Raw genomic sequence first — 25,091 nt, forward strand, 5'->3', positions numbered from 1 at the left:
GAAGTGTCACACTGAATTCAGCACCCCTTAAACTCCATGTCACTACAAGGCTGCCTGTAGCACCAGCCCATGGCTTTCAGTAAAAATTGGAAAGCTCAAAATGTGTATCAGTGTCGATTAATTCAGGGAAAATACACTCTTTTCTGTACTGACAGTGGTCAACTTCTGAAAATTATTCTGAACCCCATTACACAAAAAAGTAAAAAGCCAGATATTGTCCCATGCTATTAAGAAAATGAAAGAGGTTTCATTGTGTCTGATTCTACTTTTCTCACTCTCTTCTAAGCTGAAAATTATAAAGACGCAGGTTTTCTCATGTCTGAATGGTGTTCAGCATTTCATGGGTTGATGGGATTCTTTACACACTTTGCATGATACAGCATTTTAAAGATATATATGTCCAAGCAACTTTGTTTAATTGTCTCTCTCCTTAGAAGCAAAGGATTATATTAGGCAATGAGCTTTAATGAATTGCAAAGGTCCCAAATATATTGGGCAATCTTTCCTGAATCTTCCTCTGGGCTTAGGAAAAAGAATAAAACAAGCCCATGATTGTTCGAAAAACTATCTGGAGAAGAAACTGCAAACATCCGAAGCATCCTACCTCTGCATTGCCAGTTCTAAACAAGACTACATCAGTAAAAGCAGGAGTTATTATTGTTGCAAACTACTTAATGGGCTGCGTTAATTGAGCCAGCGGCTTCCAGTCAATAACAACTCAGATGGCAAAAGCACTGAAAAAAAAAATCAGTAGTGGCATTAAAAACAAAGCTGAGAATGGTCAGTGAAGGGAGCTATTATGTCACCTTTGGATAGAGTCCTTCCAGACCAAGAGGTGTGTCACGCTAAAAGGAGAGAGAAGCCACAACTCTGTTCAGCGTACCAGTCTCCAGTTTTAAGGATGAAAATTTCATCAATCCCCAAAGCTTGACTGTTAATGGGAAGACAAAGCCATAAATCCTGTATTTGTCCAACTCTCTTCCTCATTGACTTCTGGGTCTGTGGCCTTCTAAAAACGAACAATCAGGTCGGCTGTTTTTTTCTTCTCCCCTTTTTTTTTTCAAAAGATGGGCAGGCTTTGATCTCCCTTTAGACCGCAGCAGGGAGAGGAAAAGGTGCAAGCCACAGAAGGAATGCAATATATTTGCGTCAGTACCATTGTTCACCCTGAGGCTTAGTTCAGCGCTGACAGAATACATAGCAATTTTCAACCTTGACTTTCTACTGTCAAGGCTTACATTTATTAAACACTTCTCATATCATTTTCAGAGTTGAATATGAGTTCAAAATGTTCTAAAAACTGCTACACAAAAGTTATTCAAATTACAGGGTCAGTGACTGTATTTTCCCCTCTTCCTATTTAGTTGCTTTTCTTTTATGTTTCATCATCCACAGGGGATATGGGCAGGAAAAAAAGACCTGGGAGGCCAGGGACTGAACAAAGGAAGACAGAGAGTTGAAAACAAGAGCAAGATGGAAGACAGATCAGGTGGGAAAAAAATGTTGTCTTAACTGGAGGTAGTCCACATTTTGACAGTTAATTTCTGCTGAAAAAAATTACTGATAAATATATACACACAGACATACACATATAAATGTGCATGTAAAAATTAAATGGCAATTAAAGCAGAGACAGAAAGATAAATTTTACCTTCCATCTCTGCTAATTATTTCCTTATGCACTAAACACATTCAACACAGGGCACTGCACATGTGTGCACTTGACAAAGTCCCAACTGTCAACAGAGAATGATACAAACCCATGACCACAGCCAAAATGGTTACACCAGCCAACTATAACATAATTGTGTGCAACCACTGCCAAATCCCAAGCTGACATGCATCCTGTAGGGTTTCATTGAAGTCAGCGGGGCTGCATCGTATATAAAACGAGCTGGGCTGCAAGGGTGGTCCAAAGCTGTACTCTGATACGCAGTAATGGCAATGAGGTGCTGAGAGCCACCCCTGCTTTCGGGTACAGCTGTATCATTCCTTCGCAGCTCCAGGAGAAATGCTGGACTGTAACACAAAAGACTCCCAAACATGCACAAGGATCGTTAATTAGAGAGTATTGTCTTGTGGACAATATAAATCATATAAAGCTATACGCTATCCATTCTCAGTTTCATGACAGACTCTCACAGACTGTGTGACTGTTGTAGGCGTTAATTTGCATACAATTGCATAATACTGTTTTTCCCCTTAGATATTTCAATAAACCAATGCACTCATCCACTTGCAACCTTCTGTAAGACTGCTGTATGTCGCCAGTAAGGGCATTTTATGTCCTTTCATATTTTTGGTATCTTCCTCTGGGGCTCAACCATGACTTCTCAAGGCTTTTAGGATCAACGCAAGCACAGCTTTGAAATATGTAGCTGACAATAATTCCACGTTTTCTGATTATACTTCAAGTAGCGGGAAAAAATACCCTTTCAGAAGACTGAATGAACAGTTCAGCTAGTTCAAGGACTGCTGTTGAAGAACTACAAAACAGCAGAATTCAATTTAGAATAATTAACAGCCATGGAAAATTTTTATTCGCTAGTTCTTTTCCAACCTAAAAGACTGAGTTTCACCTGTAAACTGGTTTTCTTTTACTATGGTACACAACATGGAGCTTTTGGTGTTCAAAACATTCCCCTCTTTCTGTCCAGCTGCCACCCCCACCACGGTGGGACCTACAGCCCTTCTTTCTGTGCAGTCATCACTGAAACGAACACGATCACACTCAGTTACAGCCCCTTCAGAAAGATGCCTGTTGAGGCTCTCCTTCACCCTGTATATTGACTCCGAGACAATATACTTCAAACTCCTGGAAGCTTGACTTCCCCTGGCCACTCTACAAAAATTGGAAACTGATTGTGAACCTCTTCATCCTGCAATGCAACACCGCCTCTGTGAATACCTCTCCCACTCTCCCCCTGCATCTTCAGGACGCCAGCAGAGGAGATACTCTCCATGCTTTGAGGAATTGTCCGTTGATCAGTCTTGCCTCACTAAATTATGCTGAAACCATGTGACCTTTGACAGAATGTTGAAATGAATACTTTGTGATAAACTAGTCAATTTAACTATAAATATAATAAGCTCAGTATTTATCAGGATAGACTTGATCCTTATATATGAAACTATTACACTACAAAAGATTTTTTGAATTGTTTTTGGAGGGGGGGAAAGAAGAAGGAGACAATGCAAACAAACCTTTTGGCAAGAACTTCAAAAACATGCAGACGGCAAATCAGTTTGATCACTAAGATAGAGAAAAATAGACTGTATTCTCTGAAGTGCAAAATAACGTAAAATATAGGAGGTCTCAAATTCTTTTAGCAGCTCTTTTACAAATGTGTCCTTTTTACCATCATTTTGCAGTCTGAAATCTGATCTCTTTATGAGTTTTTAAAAAGCTCATTCCCTGAGCTTGAAGGACTCATATTTAGTGTAAACAGAATCATTAATTAAGGAATAGTTTTTTAAAGAGATTTTGTAAAGTATCTAAAAAAGATACTTTAATTTTGGGTTGGTAGTAGCTATTAGGAAATTCTTGTTCAACTCCACAAACAGTATTAACAGGAAAACAATAGCCTAGAATCCAAAATGAACACAAATCTGAATACTTCCATTATTTTGTAATTGAAACACCATGAACTTTTTTTTGGCATTTGGAGAACAAATGTGCATAAAGTCTAAAGGAATGAATATCCTCTGAAAACAATGACATTTTCTACTGAGCTAATGATGTTGAGAAAAGAAAATGTTCTGTTTGATGAGAAAACAAAACCATTTTTTATAAGGTTAACCCAAATTATTCACATCGTTTCGATGGGTAGTTTTTTCACAAACAATTTGTACCCTTCACTTTAAAAGCAAAAGTAAATGACTTTTTCTCTTCAAAGTCTTACTTAGGACAGATTACCACAGTAGCTTCAAATGAGATCTGCTGGAAATACCACAGCAAGGTCTACTATATATGACCAATCCATGGTGGCTGGAGTAGGCATTTCTTGGAAAATCTGTTGTGAAAAATTCAAGATATACAAATGGTCTGCTCTAACAGGAACAACTGATGGGTGCTGAAGTTTATGCTCTGCCCTCTTTTCCATCCCTCTGTAACTCCCACTCTTTTCCTTACAGACAATATTAAAAATATAAATTAATGACCATGGTAGTGTAAAAAAATGTAAGAAAATCTCATGGGCATGGTTTCTCCTCAGCAGCTGCATTATTGTGTAAACATTCAGCCATTGTTCCTGCCCACTGTTACATTTACCTCCTCCTCCTCCACATGGGCTTTTCCAGATTTTCAAATGTCAGTGAGGCCAAAGTCTTTAACAAGTCTCTGCTTCCTGCCATTCTACACCCGTAAGAAGTGAATGCCATAATGACCTATTTCTGTAATATCTAAATCTCTCTCACTTGTTCATTTCAACTCTGAATTACCTTAATTTGTAATTGCTGGGAAGGAGAGAGGGGTTTTGAAATTAAGATTTTTTTTTTAAATCACTAATAGTTTTGTAACATACATTCTCAGCTTCAGGGAAGTTTTTAATCTACATTTTAAGTATGACTTTCAGTAACTCAGTGCAAATAGATTTGCTTTGCATTCTTCCTGCTTTGCTGTCTTTGGCTCTTCCAAGACTATGTTGTTTCTCATAAAACTGCTGCTTTTTAGATTAATTTTCAAGAAAATGTCATAGAGACCAGAACCTTGAAATTTGAATCTTTTTCTCTACTAGGCTGTTAATCCCCTTGTGGTGAGCTTACTGGTCCTACAAGCACAGAGTTCACTCTCATATCTATGCTTGTCTCCAGATACAAGAAGAAAGTAATTTCTCTACTATTATACTTTACATAAGCCTACCTTGAGACTTCCATTTTCTACAAGTTCCAGCCTCGAAAATACCCAACAATCTTTGTTATAAACAAGAAAACAGTGTCTTATTCCCCTTACGTGCAAACTGCTATGCGTTTAATCAGGCATATCCACCCACTTGTTTTGTCTTTCTATATGCAAGATGAATGCTCATGTTTTCAAATTTAAATTACATTTTTCTTCTCAAAGTTAAAAAAGTCATTTTTTTTTCCATCACAGTAGTCCACCACATCTGGTTTTGACAGGCCTTTTTTGCAGTCACACTCACCAAAGCTTTGAGCACACTACAAAGTAATGAGTCTCAGTAAGGGTAATGCAACATCTACTAGATAAACGGAGCAGCTGTTATATACTTTACAATAACTCACAGCAGCCCTGAACGTTAGGATCTCTTTCACTGAAAGGGTGAATGTTTCCCAGGACCCTGAGGTTATCCACCTGGACAGCAACCAGAGAAAAGCAATGCACCTCCAGCAGTGAAGTACCACTCTAAAGTATCACACTATTTATGGCCAAGGGAGGACTGTATGATTCATTGGAGGTTTTTGTTTAGAATAGGGAGGATAAAGAGAAAGGTCTCTAAAGTAGTACTGTAACATCAGTTTTGTTTTCCAGATGTAATTTGCACCAAATCTCCTGTATTTCCTTTTTAAATAAAAAAATGCATAGACTGCAAATGTGCCGAACTATTTTTAAAAACTGGTATTAGGACTTACCGGGGTCATTCAACTGGAACTTGTTTCTTATGATTTCTTTGGTATCCATTTTTAGGTTCATAATAGGGTTGAAACTGGCCATGTGATTTTTTTTTTTTCTTTAACAAGAATTACCTCTGTTTGGAAGCCCCTCTACCCCTTGAATTAAAAACATATTGTGTAAGTGGTAGAACAGATGCACAGAAGGGCTATTTGGATGTGATTCAAGACAAAAATCATCTCACTTAACTTGAAATGTTACATGAAATGAGTTTTAGAAAACGTGTCGAAGAAGTGCCCTGAGTTAGACCAGCTGAGAATTTGACCTGAGGATTAAAGTGAGCTATGGGCTATTTTACTGATGCTGAGCACCTCAGGTTCCCACTGAAGTCACTGGAAACTGTGGATGCTCAGGAGCAATAAAAAGTAAGCCATTGTCTACTATTATTTTTCATACTTATGCTGCAGGATGATTTGTATCATGAAATACTACACATTTCCTCAATGTGGCACCTTTCCAGCAACTTTGTCTCTCAGTCTGCTCCTCATTTTGTGCCCTTATACATATACATGTTTCTCAGTAGAAGCCAACATTTAAAAACAATAAAGGAATTCCCCTGCCTGAAGAAAGAGAGAAAACTCACATGAGAAACCATGATTAGTTTCTTGGGAATGATGGGTTGCACATGACTGACAACATACCACACTGCTGACAACTTTAAGATCCTGTGCTGTGGCAAACTGAAAGAAATCCTCAGTCTGCTGCTGACCTGCATTTTCTATTTCAGACCATAAGCCCCTTCTCTTACAGGGCTATAGTCAATTCAGCAGGCACTTTATCAGCATATGTTTATTACTGTCTTCCCAACATCTCTTTAGTCTTGTTACAGTCTCTTCCCTCCCTTAAACTAACCCAACTAAACGTTATTCCTATGTACAGCTCCAAGCCCTGAACCACTTCAGTTCCAACATGTTTCCCCCAAAATCAGTAACAGTCTTTCTCTAACACAATAACCAAAACAACACGTAATATTCTAATTCAGATGGAACTTGAGGTAACAGTAACTTGAGGTAACATCAGCAGAGTTTGTGTTCCAGAGCTCCATTTTATAGTAATTCTTTTCAGTGTGCACTTGATTTTACCTTGTGCTGACCGCTTTTTTTTTTCCCCCTAAATCGAATTACACACTAACGCCCTAATGCCATATTTTCCTGGACTCTTCTTTCTAAACTTAATTCAAAACACATCACAAGTAAACAAGACAAAGCAGACGGATCTGTGATATCTACGGAATTAGACAAAAGAGGACAAATCATCTTGTCCTCTTTGGATGGACAGAAGACTTTTGGGGCCCATTTGCTGCTCGCTCTTCTGTTCACAAACCAGTATCATTCTTTTTCTCATCACCACCCTGCTTGCCAGAATACACACACCCCTCAGACTGCTCCCAAATTCCTGCTCTTACATTAGGGCCCCCCCTTCCTTCTCAGGTCTGTGGGTACTTCAGAAATCTGATGGGGCATTCCTTTTACCAAGGACTGAACCCCTTCAGGTGGCCCAGGACGCACTGAACTCCAGCTCATGTTTAGACTGATGACACTGGACTTCAGAGGCAGGATTCACGTCTCATTAACTGCATACCAGGGGACAGACAGAGGCAGTGTGGGTCACCTGGATGCATCAATCTCTCTCCACTGAGTGTAGAGGGAGCCTCAGCAACTACCTTTGGTCACCAAAATTTTGTCCATCTATTGTTATCAAAGATGAATCCCAATCTATGCTATCTCTAGAATTTTTCATGGTGTCTTTAGGAATGTGTTGAATGACTTCCAGTTTACTAAACACAGGCAGTCTTCTGCCCATCAGAAGTTTCTGTGATATATGTTTGTTTGCAATTTTACCAGATAGCTTCAGCATTCATTGCCAGATTACCTGGCCTGTAGTAAGTTGAACACAGGAAAAACAAAAAAATCCACCAGCACAGTCAGTGCAGATACACACAAAACAGGTTGATCTCAAGCAATTGCACGTGTATGCTCTCTCCCTTACACCATCAGTCCTACTTGGTACCTTACATCTTTGCATAAAAAGTAACATAATTTATAGCAGTCTTTCCTATGTTCTGTAACAGGCAAGCTGAAGGTACATTTCAACAGTAAGTAAAGAATAAAGCAGACTTAAGAGATTATTAATGTCATATCTGTATCAATACATATTTAAAGAAACACTGAACTTGAGCAATGATTGCTTAATTTATGATTGGTACATACTATAACTTGGGCCAAAAATAAAGGCCACCCAGGAGCAGCTGCTGGTGAGGCATGCAGTGGTCTCTCTTCCCACCAGGAACACTTGACATAAACATGTTAGTGCTCCACACACAGCATTTCTTGTCAATCAAGTTACAGTGCTATTTAATGGTCTTTTTCCTTAACTTCAAAGAATTAAATGGGATAGGGCCAATTCGTCTCTGGAATCACCTCTCTCTCTCTCCCTACCACATCTGCTGTGCTCAAAGGGGGTCCCTTAGGCTGACAAAGCTCAGGTTTGAACTTGTCACGCTCTAGGATGGTAAGACATTTCCAGTCATAGGTCGGTAATTATGGAACTTGCTTCTACACGAGATCAGAGAGAAAGAACCTTCTTGCCATGACTTGGTTTATATTTCAGAAATTAAATCACTTAAAATCTCTCAAATATCTGCAGAAATTTTGCATCCGCATACTAAAAATATTCTAAAGAGGCTAAAAAAGAATCTAATAATGTCTTAGAATAAACCATGTTCCAGCAGATGTAACTGGAAGAATTGTGCCTCCTTAACTGCACTGTGGATGAAGACAAAGGCAATCCTGAATAACTCATCTGCCTCTGCTATAGCCAACACGCTGTCCTGCAGGCCTTGACAAGACTCACAAACCAGAGACTTTCAGGAGCAGAGATAGAGACTGTGGGACAAAACCCCAGAATGCTTTCAACTTACAAAAAGTAGGTCTGGAGCAAAATTTCAGCACAGCTAGTGACACACTCAACTACTTATGCCTAAGATAGCCTAGTGAAATGGGTTGAATTACAAAGAGTGCAATTAAATTTCTGACAGCCTCTGACACAGACAAGTCCCTGATGGTTCCACAAACAAAGATTTTTTTAAAGCTGTTGATACAGACAACTGTAATGAGCCAACCTAGAGTGGAGGAAAAAGGAAGGTTCTGTGTTCAGAGGAAAAAGTGAAACATTATGTTATTACTGACAGTGCAATAATGGGTGCCAAAGACAAGACAGCGGTCACAAGAGAACAAGTTATCACTCTCAATACCCACCTCATTAGTAACTGAGAGAATTGACAGTGCAGAATCACAGCACTTCAGTGCATTGTTTTTCTGGCCAAGATCTTTATAGCACTGAGAAGAAAAAACATTTTGTTTCCAATCAGACCACTGTAAGAATACCAGAGTCTACAAATCATTATTTTTAAAAGAACTTGGTTACCTTTGCCAAATACACATAATTGCATTTGGAATATCCTGGACGCATTTCTTCTGCCTAAATAATAAAAAACAGGAAAGAAAATAGACATAAAACTTGTGTGATGAGATTTATGTGGTCTGCGTAACATTTTTAGTAATACACTAAGCTTCCTCAAACATCAGACTGAATCATCCCTACTGTGTGCACCACAATCTGTTTAAGCACTTTGAAAAAAAATTCAGGAAAACAAGAAAACCCAGAACTCAAACCCTAAACCAGGCACATGAGGTGCTGATACTGAACACATAAAAAAGTTCTGTACTGCTTGCTCTTCTCTCTCCCTAAGTGCTTTGTAAAGATACCAGATCATTCAGTAGAATATCTATCGGATTCATTCACTTACACAGTGCACTGAAAGACACTTTTCTCTCTAGATTATTAATATTTATTTCCTCATCAAAGAAATAAGCAAGCAACCAACCATTCACACTTTGTAATGAACTGTATTCATCAACTTTATAATTATTTTTCTTTCACAGACCCATATCTTCTATTTCTGGGTTCATCTTTTTTTTCCACATTACCACCTTCTGAAAAGTTCAGGTCATTAAAAAAGTTCAGGATTGTCTTCCTTTTAAAACACATCAAGGATGTAGAAGCTTGAAAGATGAGTAAAAACCTTACCAATTATCTACTAACCAAGAAGCAGCTTTAATCAACAAACAGCTTTTGGGAGAGAATAATTACATCAGTGAAATTTATAGTAGCTGTAACCCTTGGACCAAAACAATGCTGCTTTCACCACAACTGTGTATTATCAAACAATTGAAAAAGAAACCCAAACAGTTGTCTTTTAGACAGTAATTTAGTTTTTGCTGCAGAAGGTGACTTAAAACCACAGTTACTCTGCAGCCCACCACAAAATGCCCTGAAGCTAAAGTGAACATTTCAAATTATTTCTACCACCTTTGGAGATTGACCTTGAAGATAAAACCTCTTAAACTGGGAAGCTGGTAACATATTGCATTGTCCAAAATTCAGGAGATCATTCCATCTTTAAATAGACTAAGAAAACAGAAAACAGGCACTTTTAATAGTGAAGAAAATATGCTTGACCAATTTCTTTGAGAAACTATCTGAAAACAATTGTAATGATGGAAGTTTATGTGCTGAGTTCAGTCAAGTGAAAAACTTGTATTCTTCAGCTCCACAAGTAGCAATGATTCATATAAAAGACACTGAAAGACAGGTTTATTTTATTCATGTGGTGTTTTCTCATAACTGTGCATTCAAGTAGAATGCCCAGGAACATGGACCTATATGACGGAGCTTTCTTTTACACTTCACTACAAAGATAATTTCATCTCCACAAACAAGAAAGGCTTCTACTGATATACCATGAAAAGAGTTTCAGATCAGAAAAAGAGAAATGTCACAGTCAGTTTTCCTTGTCCGTGGCCGAGCCCAGAGAGTTGTGGTGAACGGCGTTAAATCCGGCTGGCGGCCGGTCACAAGCGGTGTTCCCCAGGGCTCGGTTCTGGGGCCGGTCTTATTCAATATCTTTATAGATGATCTGGATGAGGGAATCAAGTGCTCCCTCAGTAAGTTTGCAGATGACACCAAGTTGGGTGGGAGTGTTGATCTGCTGGAGGGTAGGAGGGCTCTGCAGAGGGATCTGGACAGGCTGGATTGATGGGCAGAGGCCAACTGTATGAGGTTTAATAAGGCCAAGTGCAGGGTCCTGCACTTTGGCCACAACAACCCCATGCAACGCTACAGGCTTGAGGAGTGGCTGGAGAGCAGCCCAGCGGAAAGGGACCTGGGGGTGCTGGTTGACAGCCAGCTGAACATGAGCCAGCAGTGTGCCCAGGTGGCCAAGAAGGCCAACAGCATCCTGGCCTGTATCAGAAATAGTGTGGCCAGCAGGAGTAGGAAAGTGATTGTGCCCCTGCACTCAGCACTGGTGAGGCCGCACCTCGAATCCTGTGTTCAGTTTTGGGCCCCTCACTACAAGAAGGATGTTGAGGTGCTGGAGCATGTCCAGAGAAGGGCAACGAAGCTGGTGAGGGGTCTGGAGCTCAAGTCTTATGAGGAGCGGCTGAGGGAACTGGGGTTGTTTAGTCTGGAGAAGAGGAGGCTGAGGGGAGACCTTATCGCTCTCTACAACTACCTGAAAGGGAGTTGTGGCGACGAGGGTGTTGGCCTCTTCTCCCAAGCAACCAGCGATAGGACGAGAGGAAATGGCCTCAAGTTGCGCCAGGGGAGGTTTAGATTGGATATTAGGAAAAATTTCATCACCGAGAGAGTGGTCAAGCATTGGAACAGGCTGCCCAGGGAGGTGGTGGAGTCACCATCTCTGGAAGTGTTCAAAAAACGTATGGATGTGGCACTTCAGGACATGGTTTAGGGGACATGGTGGTGCTGGATTAATGGTTGGACTTGATGATCTTGAAGGTCCTTTCCAACCTAGTGATTCTGTGATTCTGTGTTAACCCTCTGGCAGTAACAGGCAAATCATTGGTTATCACTATGGTTAATTTGTTTCAATGGCACATAAAACTAATGTATATGCATCTCACATTAAATCCAGTAACTATTAACCATGGCAAGTCATTGAAGAATGCCCTAAAACTAAAGAATGAGAAGAAAGGTGCTCGCCACTCATCTCCAAACTAATTTTAAAATAGAAAAGAAAAAAATATTTTAGTAGAGAGCTCTGTGGTATTTAGGAGAGCTCTGGATTTATAGCTACTGATCATAATCTGTTGAGCAGACATCTTGACAACAGTCACATATAGCAGCTGGTAAACAGTCACACAGGAAAACCCTTGTCTAGGACTTACCTTAAGGAAATTCTGCAATGCTTCTTCTACTGTTGAAGTTGGTGGAGTCCCAAAGAGAGCAGCAGCTACTTTCTTTTCAATCCAAGACAACTGAGCTACCTATAATAAAAAAAAAAACAAAAAACCAAAAGTCTTTAGAGTTGCTTCTCAGTTTTGGGCTAAATATTGTCCTGTGCCACTGTACTACTTATACAACCTATTTGTCAGAAGAACCTGTAAAGAAATGTTTTATACCATGCCAGCTCAAAGTATAGTCTTTTGGATTTTAGATTCTGCTAACAGGAAAATGTACATATTAAGAAATATATGATAAAACACCAACATCATTGATATGAGATTATTCCAAGGTACAAAGCTTAAAGTACAGTTTAGGTTTCGTAAGACCTTGTGCTTTTTTCAAATCTAAGGCTAGAAATAGTGCTTTAAACCTGTTAAGGTTTTCATGAGACAGACAGTTTAGCATGATAGTCCATGACTACTTTTCAACATTACAAAAAGCTGTTGCTACGGTCAATATGTGAGTGCTTCTGGAGCTTGTAAAACAAGTTCATTTATTACACAGAAGCTGGTGATAACCACTGTTAAGAAATAGGCTTAATTTTTTCCTCTTCAAATCTGACAAATAACACTTGCCAAAGACCTCTCATTTCAGGAAGATGGGCTGCTAAGAAAGCACTTTAGGGAACTGTCATATTGCCACCCAATATACATGACTTATTCCCTTACATATACTGACTGACACCTGACAGAAACTGCTCTGGTTACTGCCATAAGGCATTTGGCTCCCTCACCTAACCTGGCCAAACACACCTCACATCTCTAACGAAGGATGGAGCTGCTAAGAAATGCAATGTGAGATGGGAGCCTGTTTAAATGGAGAAGTGAAGCCACCCTCCTTCGGACACTTCTGTAAAGAAAAGTCAGGACTTTGTTCCTTCACATCAGTATTTGAACCACAGCACTGATGGCTCCTGTCACAGAGTACAGCTGAGTTTAAAAATGGTAAAACACAAGGTTCTGTGTTTTCCTAGCAATTTCCGGCCAGATCTATGCAGAGGCAACAGAGAGAACAGATCCACACAGGCAAAGAAAGAGAGTCTCTCATCAGAGACCTGGAGGTGAAATATGAGTCACATAGGGTCATTGCTTTTTCAAAGGAAGCTGCAATGCAAATAACAGAGTTGAGCCTTGAACTCAAGTATGTCCTTCTGCTGTAAAAATTAAAATTTGGATAGCTTTAGATTATTCCTGCTTCACTCTCTAGCTCCTCAATCTCTTCATGGCTGTTGTTGCTCCCCTTGCCTTCTCCCGCTAAATCCAGCAATTATCCAGTAGGTGTCATTTAATTATGGTAAAATATAAGAATCCATGCACATGTAACTATCCACAGCCATCAATCAGAATGCTTCTCTTTTGAACAGACATCGACCTCTCTGTATTTCTTGTTGCAAACTGCCCTAAAAATACCACTGCAAAAGGTACAAATACAGGCCAGCAGGCAACAGGAAAACGCACAGGACCATGTCTTCTCACCTGGCCCTAGTGATTCTAGCTACATAAAAGCAACATCGCTTGGAGACAGGAAGGCATCCTGGTCAAGTCTTGCTGGTTGTTCGGCAGGGTCCAATGCTTTATTTGTTAAATGCCATCAGTAAGTCTTTCACACAAAACCACTAAAAATTATATTCCAGAGAGAAACAATATTAAGAAAATAAAGCTTTTTTTCATTCTCTCTCTTACATATCTCACTCTTGAAGCCTCTTCTGAGGGAATGAATTGTTTTTTACAAAAGCTCTCCAGCAATCCCCAGGTTCCTATCCGTTGAAGCAACAAGATGCTTCCCCTCTCTGCACTGCAGTCCTTTCACACTGTGTTACAAACTGCAGCATGCTGATTAAAACTTCAAATTGTGGGTATGTATACAATTCCCTCGCACACTTCACTTCCCTAGCCACTCTCTAGTTTCTGATACATATTCTGTGAGAGTGACTAAAAGGATTTTAGCAGAAGTACTGTTTTTTCACACCAATCTACTGCTGCAGTGTTCTCTTCTTTTGGAAGCAGAAGGGGTTTTCTATATTTCTAGGTCCGTCACAACAAAATAGAGGTAGCTTACAGAGGGAGGAAGAGAGGGAAAAAATACAGGGAATGAATATCCTTGCACTCTTTTCTGCAAGACCACACAACACCCTGGAGATAGACATACACCGCTACACCGCACAGATATAGTTACGACACATGTCTGCTGTTATGCAATAGTAAGGAAACAAAACTGCAGTTTTTCCATGGGGAGTTATAATTACCTATTGAAAACACAAGTTCTTCCTGGCAGTTGTTTTATTTTCTTACAAGATTTAATCAGAACTGATGTACTGAAGTTTTAGTCCTTATTTTGTCTGGCTTGGGTGCTGCTTTGCACCAATCAAACTTGAAAAAGAGCAAACATATATGCCCTTGGTCATTTTTATATTACAAATCCCACCAACCTAAAACAATGTTTAAACACACATGTACGCACAATAGTAAGTTTTCTTTAAAGTGCAGTGGCTTCAGCATTATACTTTGTGACTATTACACAGATAGTCAGAGTTCTGCGATGTTTTAAGCAGTCAGACTTATATGCCACTGGCTTGAGGAATTCATCAAAGCTAACTCTAGCCATCCAAAAACGAAGTGCCTAGTTTATGTGAGGTGTCCAGGTTCTTTGCATGGTCAATAGAGAGAGAGGCATTTCCATTAGGCAATTCCTCTTCACCTACATTATCCTGGGATGAACACTCCTCTCTTTCTCTTCTTTCTTTCCTTCAACTACAAAAGGAGCATAGACAATTATACCTTGTGGATAGCTAAAGACAGGTGAGGTGAATCCCATCACAACATCTTAACTACGCCCTGCCTGAGTCAGTCTGCACTCCCCTATGACTGAGGTGAGACAAATGGAAAAGACCTGTTTTATGCAAGACACAAAATTGTGACCTGCAGCAATAATGATGAACAGGAAATTATACCCTTCCCCTAAACACACACAAGCACAGCCTTTAATTTGAAATAGCTTTATTAGAGTAAATCTTATGCCATGTTCAGTGAAATGGAAACATCATTCCTACTTTATCAACTAACTCTACTATGGGTTCTCTGTGTGTGAGCAAGCACAGGCAACAGAGACCCTGGTGTAGCATGCTCTAGTGTAGTGCAAATTTGACTTCTACAGTCAAGGTTATTCCAAACAGTGCAAAGCTGATCTGGATGTCCATACAAAATTAGGTACAAAAAGACTCTAACTGTCACCAACTTCAGCAGAACCATGATTTCACTTAATGCGTGTTCCAAGAACGGTACAGGACAGCAGAAAGTAATAAGAGAAACAGCTGCTGCAGCAAGTAATAGGTACAACAACAAAAAAATTAAGAATGAAGATTGCCCTTGCCCTACAGATGATTTCTAAACCTTAAGTGAGTTTTGGTTTTTTAGGTCTCCCAAGCCCTGGCGCCAGTCTCCCCATCAGCCTGAAAATTCACAAGAGCACTGCAAGGAACACTCTGTTTCCACGGAATATCAGGTTTTAATGTATTGGGTCACTCGAGGAATGTTGCTCCCGAGCTGCCATACATGAGGAGAGCTAATCCCACTCGCTCAGGAGGAAAAACAAGGGCCTGAGGGATGTTCAGCCAACTCCTGAACTTCCCTAGGGCTGGAGGGGAGCAGGTCACCACAACAGCCTGGCCTCTGCCAAGGAGAGGAGGCCACTCTTCAGTATCTCAAAGCTAAGAGATGGTTGTCTTAAACAATCTTTCCTTTAGATCTGTCAAACAGCAAGCTCTCATCCATTTATTCTACTCAAATCTCTACTAATACCAGAGATGGAAGAAAGGCACCCACAGAGTTAAACTGCAGCTGACCGTAAAGTTTGTACCCAGCATGCTCCTATCAGGCCTCCTGTTTCTCTCAAGACCAAGGCAGAAAATGTGGTTTTCCCCTAAATATTGGGAAAAGGGATTTTCTAACATCCCTTTCTCTTCCTTAGACTAGGATCAGCAAAAATCACATATGAACTAAAACACTGGCTGGAGTTTGTCTTCTTGTTTTTGTCTTCGGTTTTGTTTTGATGAGATGCAAACCCTACCCATTGACAGCTCTTTTCAAAATCCAGGATGTTGGTACCAAGGAAACTAACCCACCTGGATCGAACATCCAGACAGGATTGACTTGCAGCCTTAAAGGATTTCCTCCTCCGATGTTTCCTTGCTAATAGCTCACTGAAGATAGATCACACAGTTGTCTTCCATAAATGAAAACCATCCCATTGATCCATCTTCAGTAAAATATTAATGGCACCAACTTAAATATCTCCAGAGAGTTTCTTTTTCTTTTTTATTACAATATATTAATGTTAAATTGTATTAAATAATTTTGCAATGTTTTGACTTCTGGAAAAGATTAAGCAACTGCACAGCAGTTTTAAAATAATGGCTTCCAACACAAATACTCTCTTTCTTGCCAGATGAGGAACCAGGACAGTCTGCACAGGCATTTAGGCAGTTATCCAACTTGAATTCCCTGGGCTTTTCACTTTCCAGTAAGGGGAGCAGACTTACAGCACACACAGACAAAGGAACTGTGTCAATTTGTTCCCTGATGTAACCCAAACAGATACTGGGATACGCCAGAGATGGACCCAATACCTGGCATGTAACCTGCAAAAAAAAATCCCAAGAGATCTAATTTTTAACACCCCACTAGCATTTATCAGAGGCTCTGATCCAGTTTCACAAGTATACGCTAACTGTTCTGTGTCAGTCCTGTAATGGCAAGTAGCCATAAGTCTTAACCAGATACGTACTCCGTTTTAAAAGCTATTCTAAATGTTAAAACACTAAATTATAGGGGATTATCAGACAATTGCACCCAAAACTGAGGAAAGAAAACTAATTCCTATACACCCACACACCACAGATCAATTCACTTCCAATAAATATTTCTTGCTGATCTGAAGAGCAAAGTAGTTTTCACTCTCCCTTAACAAAAACAAAGTTGAAACTTGAAAAGCTCTAAACATTGTACTTATTTTAAATCATATGAACTAACCCAAGCATATATTTAAAACATTAAACCTTCCCTAAAAGATACACACTTAACAAAGCCTGTTTTTGTCACAGAAGGCTGAGAAGCAAAAGTTTCAGCCACCACAAGGGACTTTTTAAATGAAAATTATTTTGCTGCAGTTGTTTTTCTTTGGAAGAGTAACATATCTTTTACATACTAAACACTGTTTTGCTTTGCAATACCAATACTTTGGTATTTTAAAGTATCTTCATTACAATTATATGGTAATCATCTTCTCTTAACATTATCACTAAAGCTACCCTGGGAAAAATTACCACTACACAGAAGTTCCTATCAGCTCTGGAAAAAGGAATATTAAGATTACATTTAGTAGGGTTCTGCAGTTACTAGTAGTGAACAATTATGTTTGCTTAATGCATAAATAAATAGGGTGGGTTTCTTCCCCTTGTCACCTCTGCAAAACAAAACAAAAAACATTAGAGCTATTCTTATCTTCTTGTATACACAGCAGGTCTCACAGGAAAAATTTTGCCCATCATGACATCTGCGAAATGATTGGTGAAAATCTTGTCTACCTGATTGTAATTAAAATTACCAGAAGTAATTTTCTAACAAAGCTGAGATGATACACACATCAGAACAGAATCTTCCTCTTTTGTATAGCTCTACTGGCTTTATAATGGTAAGGGAAATAAGAAACAGCAAAAACTGATTTTTAGACAAGGTGGCACACAACTGTCACTGACTCTGCATCGGAGACACACCCCCACTGCTGTGAGGCAGTGAAAATCCAGCTCATCCCTCCTGCTGGAAGGTGCTATGACACTTTGCACCAGCTTCAGATCTGGCCCAGTGAGAATAACTGCTGAGTACGAAACTTGGCATTGCTGTAACCATCGCTCCTTGCAAAGGATTGTGTTACACTGAGAAAGGTGAGAAATGGCGGTCAGAGCCACATTCCAGCAAAACTCCACAAATCAAATAGCTTTTACTAGTACAGCACACAGCCTCTGGATATAGATTTCAGCCGTCAATAAATCTTCTCCTTTTGCCTACTCTATACTTCTTACCTAAAAGTCTCTTCAACTGATTGTCATTTATGAAAACGAACTGGAACCCCAAGTTACAACACCTGAAGCATCCCCTTTTACAGTCTCTTATGTTATACCTATTTTTTTCAGTTTGTCAGCCCAAAAAACAGCGCTAGAAGATAGTAATAAGATCCCCGAACACTAAATGGGGAGCGAATGGGAAATGTCTGACTATATTAGGAAGACCTAAGTACGTCAGGTTTCCCTAGAGTGTTACCAAAGTCTAGAAAGTATCCAACACTAGTTATCTACACTGCTTCAGTAAAAGAATATGTGACTAGAAGTAGACAATAATACCCCCCAAAGCAAGACTTATGAAAGAACAAATACTGCGGTCAATCCTAACTTGACCCCAAAGTCAGATAGGCTGAAGTGTAAAAACTAACCTTCGTTCCTCAGTCACCCCTTTTTCTTCTTTAGATTTCCTCACATTGGACAACACAGCCTTCTCAGCTTCACCCTCAGCTAGACTAAACAGAAAAAACAGAGGGTCTAAGAGGAGCATTATCACTCCATCTACAGGTATCAGTACAGAGAAGGAGTAACAAATGAAGTTTTCAAGCACCCTATCATAACCCCTATCCTGAAGAAGTATTTCGAACCAATGCCACAGCCAACAGCCTACTTTTGGGATAATTACCACAGCATGAAACACCAGTCTGCAGAATAGGACCAAGGAATTTGCCACATCTTCCACAAGCTCCTACGACTATCTACATCACATGCATTGGCCAAAAGCTGCGTAGTGGGTCGGGATAGAAACAAACTCAATACAGTCTGCTAAAAATAATGAGGATATCACCAACTTCACTGGGCTAGAATTAAGATCTAGCTTCCATAGTACAGCCTCAAAACTAATGTTCCTAAATGATGGCCTCATCCTGCTACTGAAAAATGTATGAATGACAGGAAGTTTTTAAGAGCTGACAGCCCCAGAGTTGAAACAGTTACTCAGTCCTATACTTATTTGTACTATGAAAATCAGTTCTAAGTGTTTCAGGTTACTATTTTGTCATGGCAGTCACAGAAAGCAAGAATTATATATTGAAAAAAGAAGAAAAAGAGAAACCAATCCTTAAGTATTTCAGTGGCTACATCTGTTTAGGTGGACTGTTTCATTTAATAAAGTGCAGGTCAGGTCATACCCTAAAGCAAATGCTAATCTGTGGCTTTAATGTTCAGTAAGGAAGCCCTGCATAGATGCTCCAAGTGTGGAATGTGAATTTGTAATGATATAGTGCAAGAAACTACATGTATTAGTCTGGAAGCGGTGATTGTCACTAAAGTGAAACAAGAGTAAAAAAAAAAAAAAGTGCAGTAAGAACACAGTGAGGTATACTGAGATTACACGTAAAGTTTCCAAAAGTGATAGCTCAAGTGAGAAATAAGCCATGAAAAATATCTGGGAGTGTTTGACATAAATGGAAGCTGCAGTCAGCTGATGGATACAGCATAGTATAAAAGTGCTTAAGGAGTGACTGGTGAGAGAGATGCTCTTCAAAGGCAGGCCAACAAGCATACTGTAAGACAATCTTCAGCAACTCACTTTTGCATAGTTAATGCTGATATTCAAGAACACAGTGTGATGAAAAGTAAAATGAAAAGGTCTTTGAAAAAGTTGGTATCATTCCTTATTCAAATCAACTGAGAAAAAATGTAGTTGCTGAAAGCTCTTTGGAAATTAAATATATCATCTGAAAAAAACTGCTGGAAAATTATATCTTCTTGCAGATAAAGACAAAGTCAAAAGCTGCAATGTATCACAGCAACTCCCTCTTTCCAGTTTGCAGGTACTTCATGGTGACAAGCAATGGAAGTAGCTGGAGGAAGAAGGCAGAGCTAGAATTCACTGTGCATTAGCAATTATTCTGAGAAGCCTCCCAGTGATCTTTTACAGCATAGACTATGCAAGAACATTTTCTTCTGACAAAAGATTCCTCACAGCACTAAAGATGAAGCAATAAGGATAGCCATCTGAGCCAAAGATGTGGGCTTAAGAATAAGACAAGTCTCCTATTACAAGTACAAGCACGGTTTTTCTAAAAAAAAAAAAAAAAAAAAAAAAAAAAAAAAAAAAAAAAAAAATTGATCAACAGCTAAGCTTGTAAAACAATTATTTTTTCATATATGAGTACTTATCACTATGTCATTAACACAACATTTAAAAGCACCTGTTGTGTTAGCATAATACAAATTGTATCTCTTGCAAAACTTTTTGGTGAATTGGAGATTTTTATGCCTTCACCTTTGTTGTGACATTCTCCTGGAATTTACCAAGCTGGTATGGTAGCCTTGCTGACACAGACATAATCCCATAGCATGTAACTGCCTGTAACTTCACTCATGGATGGGGAATGAAGTTACTAAAAGACTGTTACCAGCCCAGGGTCGCCCTGAAAGTTTGTGGCAGAATAAGGAACTGAAATCAAGGCTTACAATACCAGAGGTCACCCTTCCTCCCTTCCAAATATCAATTACTTTTCATTCATACATTCAGATAAGAAACCTGAACACAACAATGAGGGAGATATAAGCACAGCTTACTTAATGTACATGACAGGAATGGTCAGCAGTTAACATCACATGTGGAAATTAATTCAGGAAATGTAAATGTACTGCTTCATTCAGCTCAAAACATCTACTTCAATAAACACCTACTTTGTCTTAAGTTCCACTACTTCATTTCAAATGCATTATCATTTTTCAGTATACTCAATTCATATGTTAGATTAAAAAAACAACTTACTGAATAGCACCATCTTCCATTTAGGTAATATAAAAAAGGATCTTGAGGCTTAAGTTCAATTGCTTTGTCTAGGTGCTCCTATTAGAAAGAAAATCAGCGTCACTTTAGATGTTTGTTTGGCAATTGTGTTTACATTTTAAGACGTTTGCTGCAAATCATAAACAAATTCAGAAATCCTCTTCTGCAATTCTTTTCTAACATCCTCAAAATATTTTAACTAGAAAATCCCCTCTTTATGGAGGGAAACCATAAACAAAATTATTTAGTAACTTTGCACACCATGCAAGAAGGCATGCTGTATTTAGAACATGACTAAGCAGCTGTGAAGTTCAACTAAAGAACTCAAGAACTTTTGTCTTAAAAAAGGCAACAACTTCAATTAAATTCATTTTATTTACAGTTAGTATTAGGAAACTGTCACACACCAAATCAGTGAGAAAGCAACCACTCTCTTTGATAGATCTTACATGTCAGCACCCAACACTGAAACATAGTCTTTTCCACCCTGAAATGTGACTGCCCCAATTAAATGGTACCTGACACAATAAATTGTTACTAAAATGTGAAATTCAGAAAATAAAATGCTTCTCTTTATAGTGAAATCATAAAACCTAGAAAGCATCTAATGAGGTGCTTCTTCCAAAACCATTTTCATTACAGGTCACGTGTATGTTTATTTCACTCTTCAATGTACTAAAGAAAGCTCTTATTGCTCAGCTTTGAAGAAAAAAGAAATACGATATTTTGCCCCAACTATCATTTGCCTCAAAATAAATTTCACTTCTAAGACTTCTTTTTTTGTTCCCCAGGTATCTCTGTTTTTCTCATTAAGCCAGTCACTAAAATATCTGAATTATACAAACCTAAGAGCCTATTGTTCTATCATTTTGTCCACAAACTATTCAGATAGGAGCTATGTTTTCATGCTATTATTTTCCCAAATCCTTAACATTTCCAAATGATCCACATGGATTTCAGTAATTACTTCTGAAGAGGAAAACCTCCCTGAAAAGGCTACTGCTAACACTACGGGCTCTTTCTAAACTCCATCCTTAAGCAACTGCAGCACTCACGTTATTTGTCATTTTCCCTTCGTTCCCAGCTTGTCCCAGCACTCAGGCCTTAGCTCGCTTGGCACAGCTCAGATGTAATTAACGCTCTCTCACAGGAAAGCTCCGCGACACTCCAAGCCCAAACACAGACGTGATGTGATAGAGACCCACCCCGGGCATTCCCTGGGAAGTGGAACACGTCTGCTGCCTCCCACTGACACCCGGAAAGGGGGGACGCCGGCTCAGAGGGCAAGGGATGGAAAGAACCTAAGCAATGCCGAGGACAAGGAAGGGAAGAGTAGCACATGCAACACAAACTGCTAACTCTAAAAAACACAATTACCTTTGAAAGGACAGTCTTAAAACAAATACTGCTTCTTACGGGTGGCATGAAGGATGACTGCAGAACTGTGTTAGTTCATCACTTAATATTTCATACATTTTTATTTTCTAAACAGAATTGTGACTCCCTTTTCCTCCCCCCTTTGACTACATACTAAAACTGAAATCTTAATGCTGTTCCCAGAATCCTACCTCAGTTCTTGTATTTTCTAAGCATGTAATGTATTTGCATACATAAAAGTAACTTTTTCGCTTTAACATCGGCACCAAAATAGACTTGTGAAGCTGAATTACCATGTTGAAACAAATCTGTCTTAGACACTACATAAAGAAATAATTTAAAGGAATAGCTTAAAAAAACCCAAAACCCTACAAAAACATACCTTAAAGAGATAACCATTCCTGATTTTGTTTTGTACACTTTCAAACTGAGACATATAGCCACACATAATTGCAAACCTGAGAGGGGAAAAGAAAAACACACACACATACTTTTCATGATTTAAATAAACCTTTGAATCAAATTACAAAATATTTCAATAGCTAATTCACAGATTAACACCTGTTTTTCTCCTATCTTGATGGCTGGATAAAAGTTTTGCATGAGCTGTACATATACAGGAGCAGACAAAAAACCAAACCAAACCAATAATAGAAACAAGAAGTTGTTTAAATGACATGGTTTGGGCTGTCAGTGAAGTGAAAAAATGGGGATTTGTCCTCCAAAATTTTTAGCATTTAGATCAGAGTGTGACGCTTCCAGACTTGCTCCAGCATTGATAGCAGTTTCAATGGACACACTGCACTCTGCATTGCAACGTACTGGGAATGTGAACGCCATCAGCTGTGGTACCTCACATGGGAAGGCAAACCCCTGGGGCGTGCTCAGCAGGAAGCTGTGCAGACCTCAAGAATTGTTCACAGTCGTCTTCTACCTTTTTCAAGCATCTTGGTGTGACTTGGTGTGATTATTTAGAAACGCACACACATTCTGTTCTAACAGGATCACTACTGCTATTACTAGCTGCCTACTGCTAAGATTATTACTACTATTATTATTACTATTATTATTATAAATTGGGGACACTGACAGTGATAAAAGAAATGTGAGATGATTTCTATTAAAAATTTGTATTGTTAAGCAGCTATAACTGAAAATATTTTCAGAGGTCCCTACCTATAAAGATTCAGATTTCCCAAGCAACACTATTGTCTTATTCACACTCCACCTAAATTTCTATTTCTTTTTCCTTATTGTTTCAACAGCTATCGAACATATTATGCATAAGGAATCTCTTGCACAGACATCAATTGTACTTTCCTTGGACACATTTTCATTGGTATTAAGACAACTTTGCATTTCTGTATAAAACTAACAGAATCATTAAAGATATATTTAAGAAGCATAAAGTAATACAGATGATTTCTCTAAATTTTCGTGAATTTTGCTTTTGTATTAAAAATTTCACAGTGCAGTATCAAAACAAAACAAAATTTAATCCTAAAAGAGGGAAATCAAGTTGAAGTCCAGAGGAAAACATGAGACTTATGCAAGAAACTTACGGAGTTAATTACGGTAACAGACCTGCAAGCTGCATGGCACACAGCTTTTAAGCATTACTAAACCTCAGCTTTCTTGAATTTCTTTATGTAATGTAATTATTCAAGCTCCAGTGAATCCTCATTAAAATGTCACTGCTAAGATAACTAAAGAAATTATTTCATTGCTTACAGTGATATGTAATGGTTCTAAGTTAGAAATACTCATGCTACAGGTTGTTGCATTTTTAGTCAGTAAGTGTTCCCAGGTGAGGCGTGCGAGTCAGCACAACAACAGTAGTTGAATTTGTAAGAGTTCCAGACAGACTGTCAAACACTGTTGAGCAGGATGTGTGTTGTGACCAATGTGCACTGAGTAAAATCCGGCGAGTGGCACCACTACTTCTGACAGTTAAAGCTGCGGGGGGAGCGCGTTCCATATGGGAAAGAGCTGCAGTTGAGGGGAAAAAGCAAGGGGTGGGGGTCAGGAAAGTTCAGCTATTTAGAAAGAGGGGGAGAGTACTGAAAACTTTATCAGGCTTAAGTAACTCATGCAACATTTCCCCTATTCCCTTCACTCATTAAGTGCTAATCAGATAAACTCAGCATACCATAGCTAAACGGATTGCTGCTACAAAAGAAAACAATGAAAAGCGAACAAGCTAATCCAGCATCTTGCAGTATTTCCCTGTCTGTGCGTGACAAGAAAAAGAGGGCCTTAGTTTAAACCAGTTCAAAGAAAAACTTCTACTTACAGCTAAAACCTCTGGGGAGGGAAATCCCAGTAAAGTTTTCAACAAATGAAAAATAAGCTAACCTGCTAACTTTAAATACATTTTTTTTTTTCAAGGAAAAAATAAGAATGTCTTTCACGTACTAGCATATGGGGTTTTTTCTGTTTTATACTTTTGAACTGGGCTAGGCAGGCAATTGGCATAAATCAATTATTTAATTTTTGGAGTTCTATGGCATTAATTTAATTTCTGGGGGAAAAAAAAATCGAGAAAAGAATTTTTAGGCGTTTTAAATAATTTTCAAAGAGTAAAAAAAACCAACCAAACAAACAAAAACCCAAAACAAACAAAAAAACCACACAAAGCAAACTTCATTCTCACTGATGCAAAGGTTAATAGTCAGAAAACGATCAGAGAAAAACGAGGAAGGAACTAGCTGGAAGTGCTTCCATCTGCCACTTGTCATTCAGTCCCGAAACCACCTTTCCAGACCACGGCCCCGCTCTGGGCAAAGCCAGGGCGGGCGGCAGCGGCGCGGGCACCCGGGGAGCGGGCCCAGCCCCCGGCCCGCCGCCGCCTGCCCTCTCCGCTGTCACCGGCCCCATCTCCTGGTGACACTGAGACACAGCAGGCAGCCTCAGGGCCC

At 39.2% G+C, this 25,091-nt stretch overlaps 1 protein-coding gene across 1 annotated transcript in view; it reads right to left on the reverse strand.

Annotated features, from left to right (window-relative positions):
* Positions 1-8,781: 8,781 nt before the first annotated feature.
* The window catches only part of RMDN2 (regulator of microtubule dynamics 2), a gene marked incomplete at both ends in the record, with an annotated part of 42,410 nt that continues 26,100 nt past the window's right edge, over positions 8,782-25,091 (reverse strand). Inside the window, 5 exon segments of the mRNA XM_081997790.1 lie at positions 8,782-8,967; positions 9,056-9,109; positions 11,878-11,976; positions 20,779-20,856; positions 22,556-22,631. Of these exon segments, the coding sequence (XP_081853916.1) occupies positions 8,782-8,967; positions 9,056-9,109; positions 11,878-11,976; positions 20,779-20,856; positions 22,556-22,631 (493 nt within the window).

The sequence above is a fragment of the Phaethon aethereus genome (assembly GCF_964289735.1).
Source record: "Phaethon aethereus genome assembly, chromosome: 3".
Lineage (NCBI taxonomy): Eukaryota > Metazoa > Chordata > Aves > Phaethontiformes > Phaethontidae > Phaethon > Phaethon aethereus.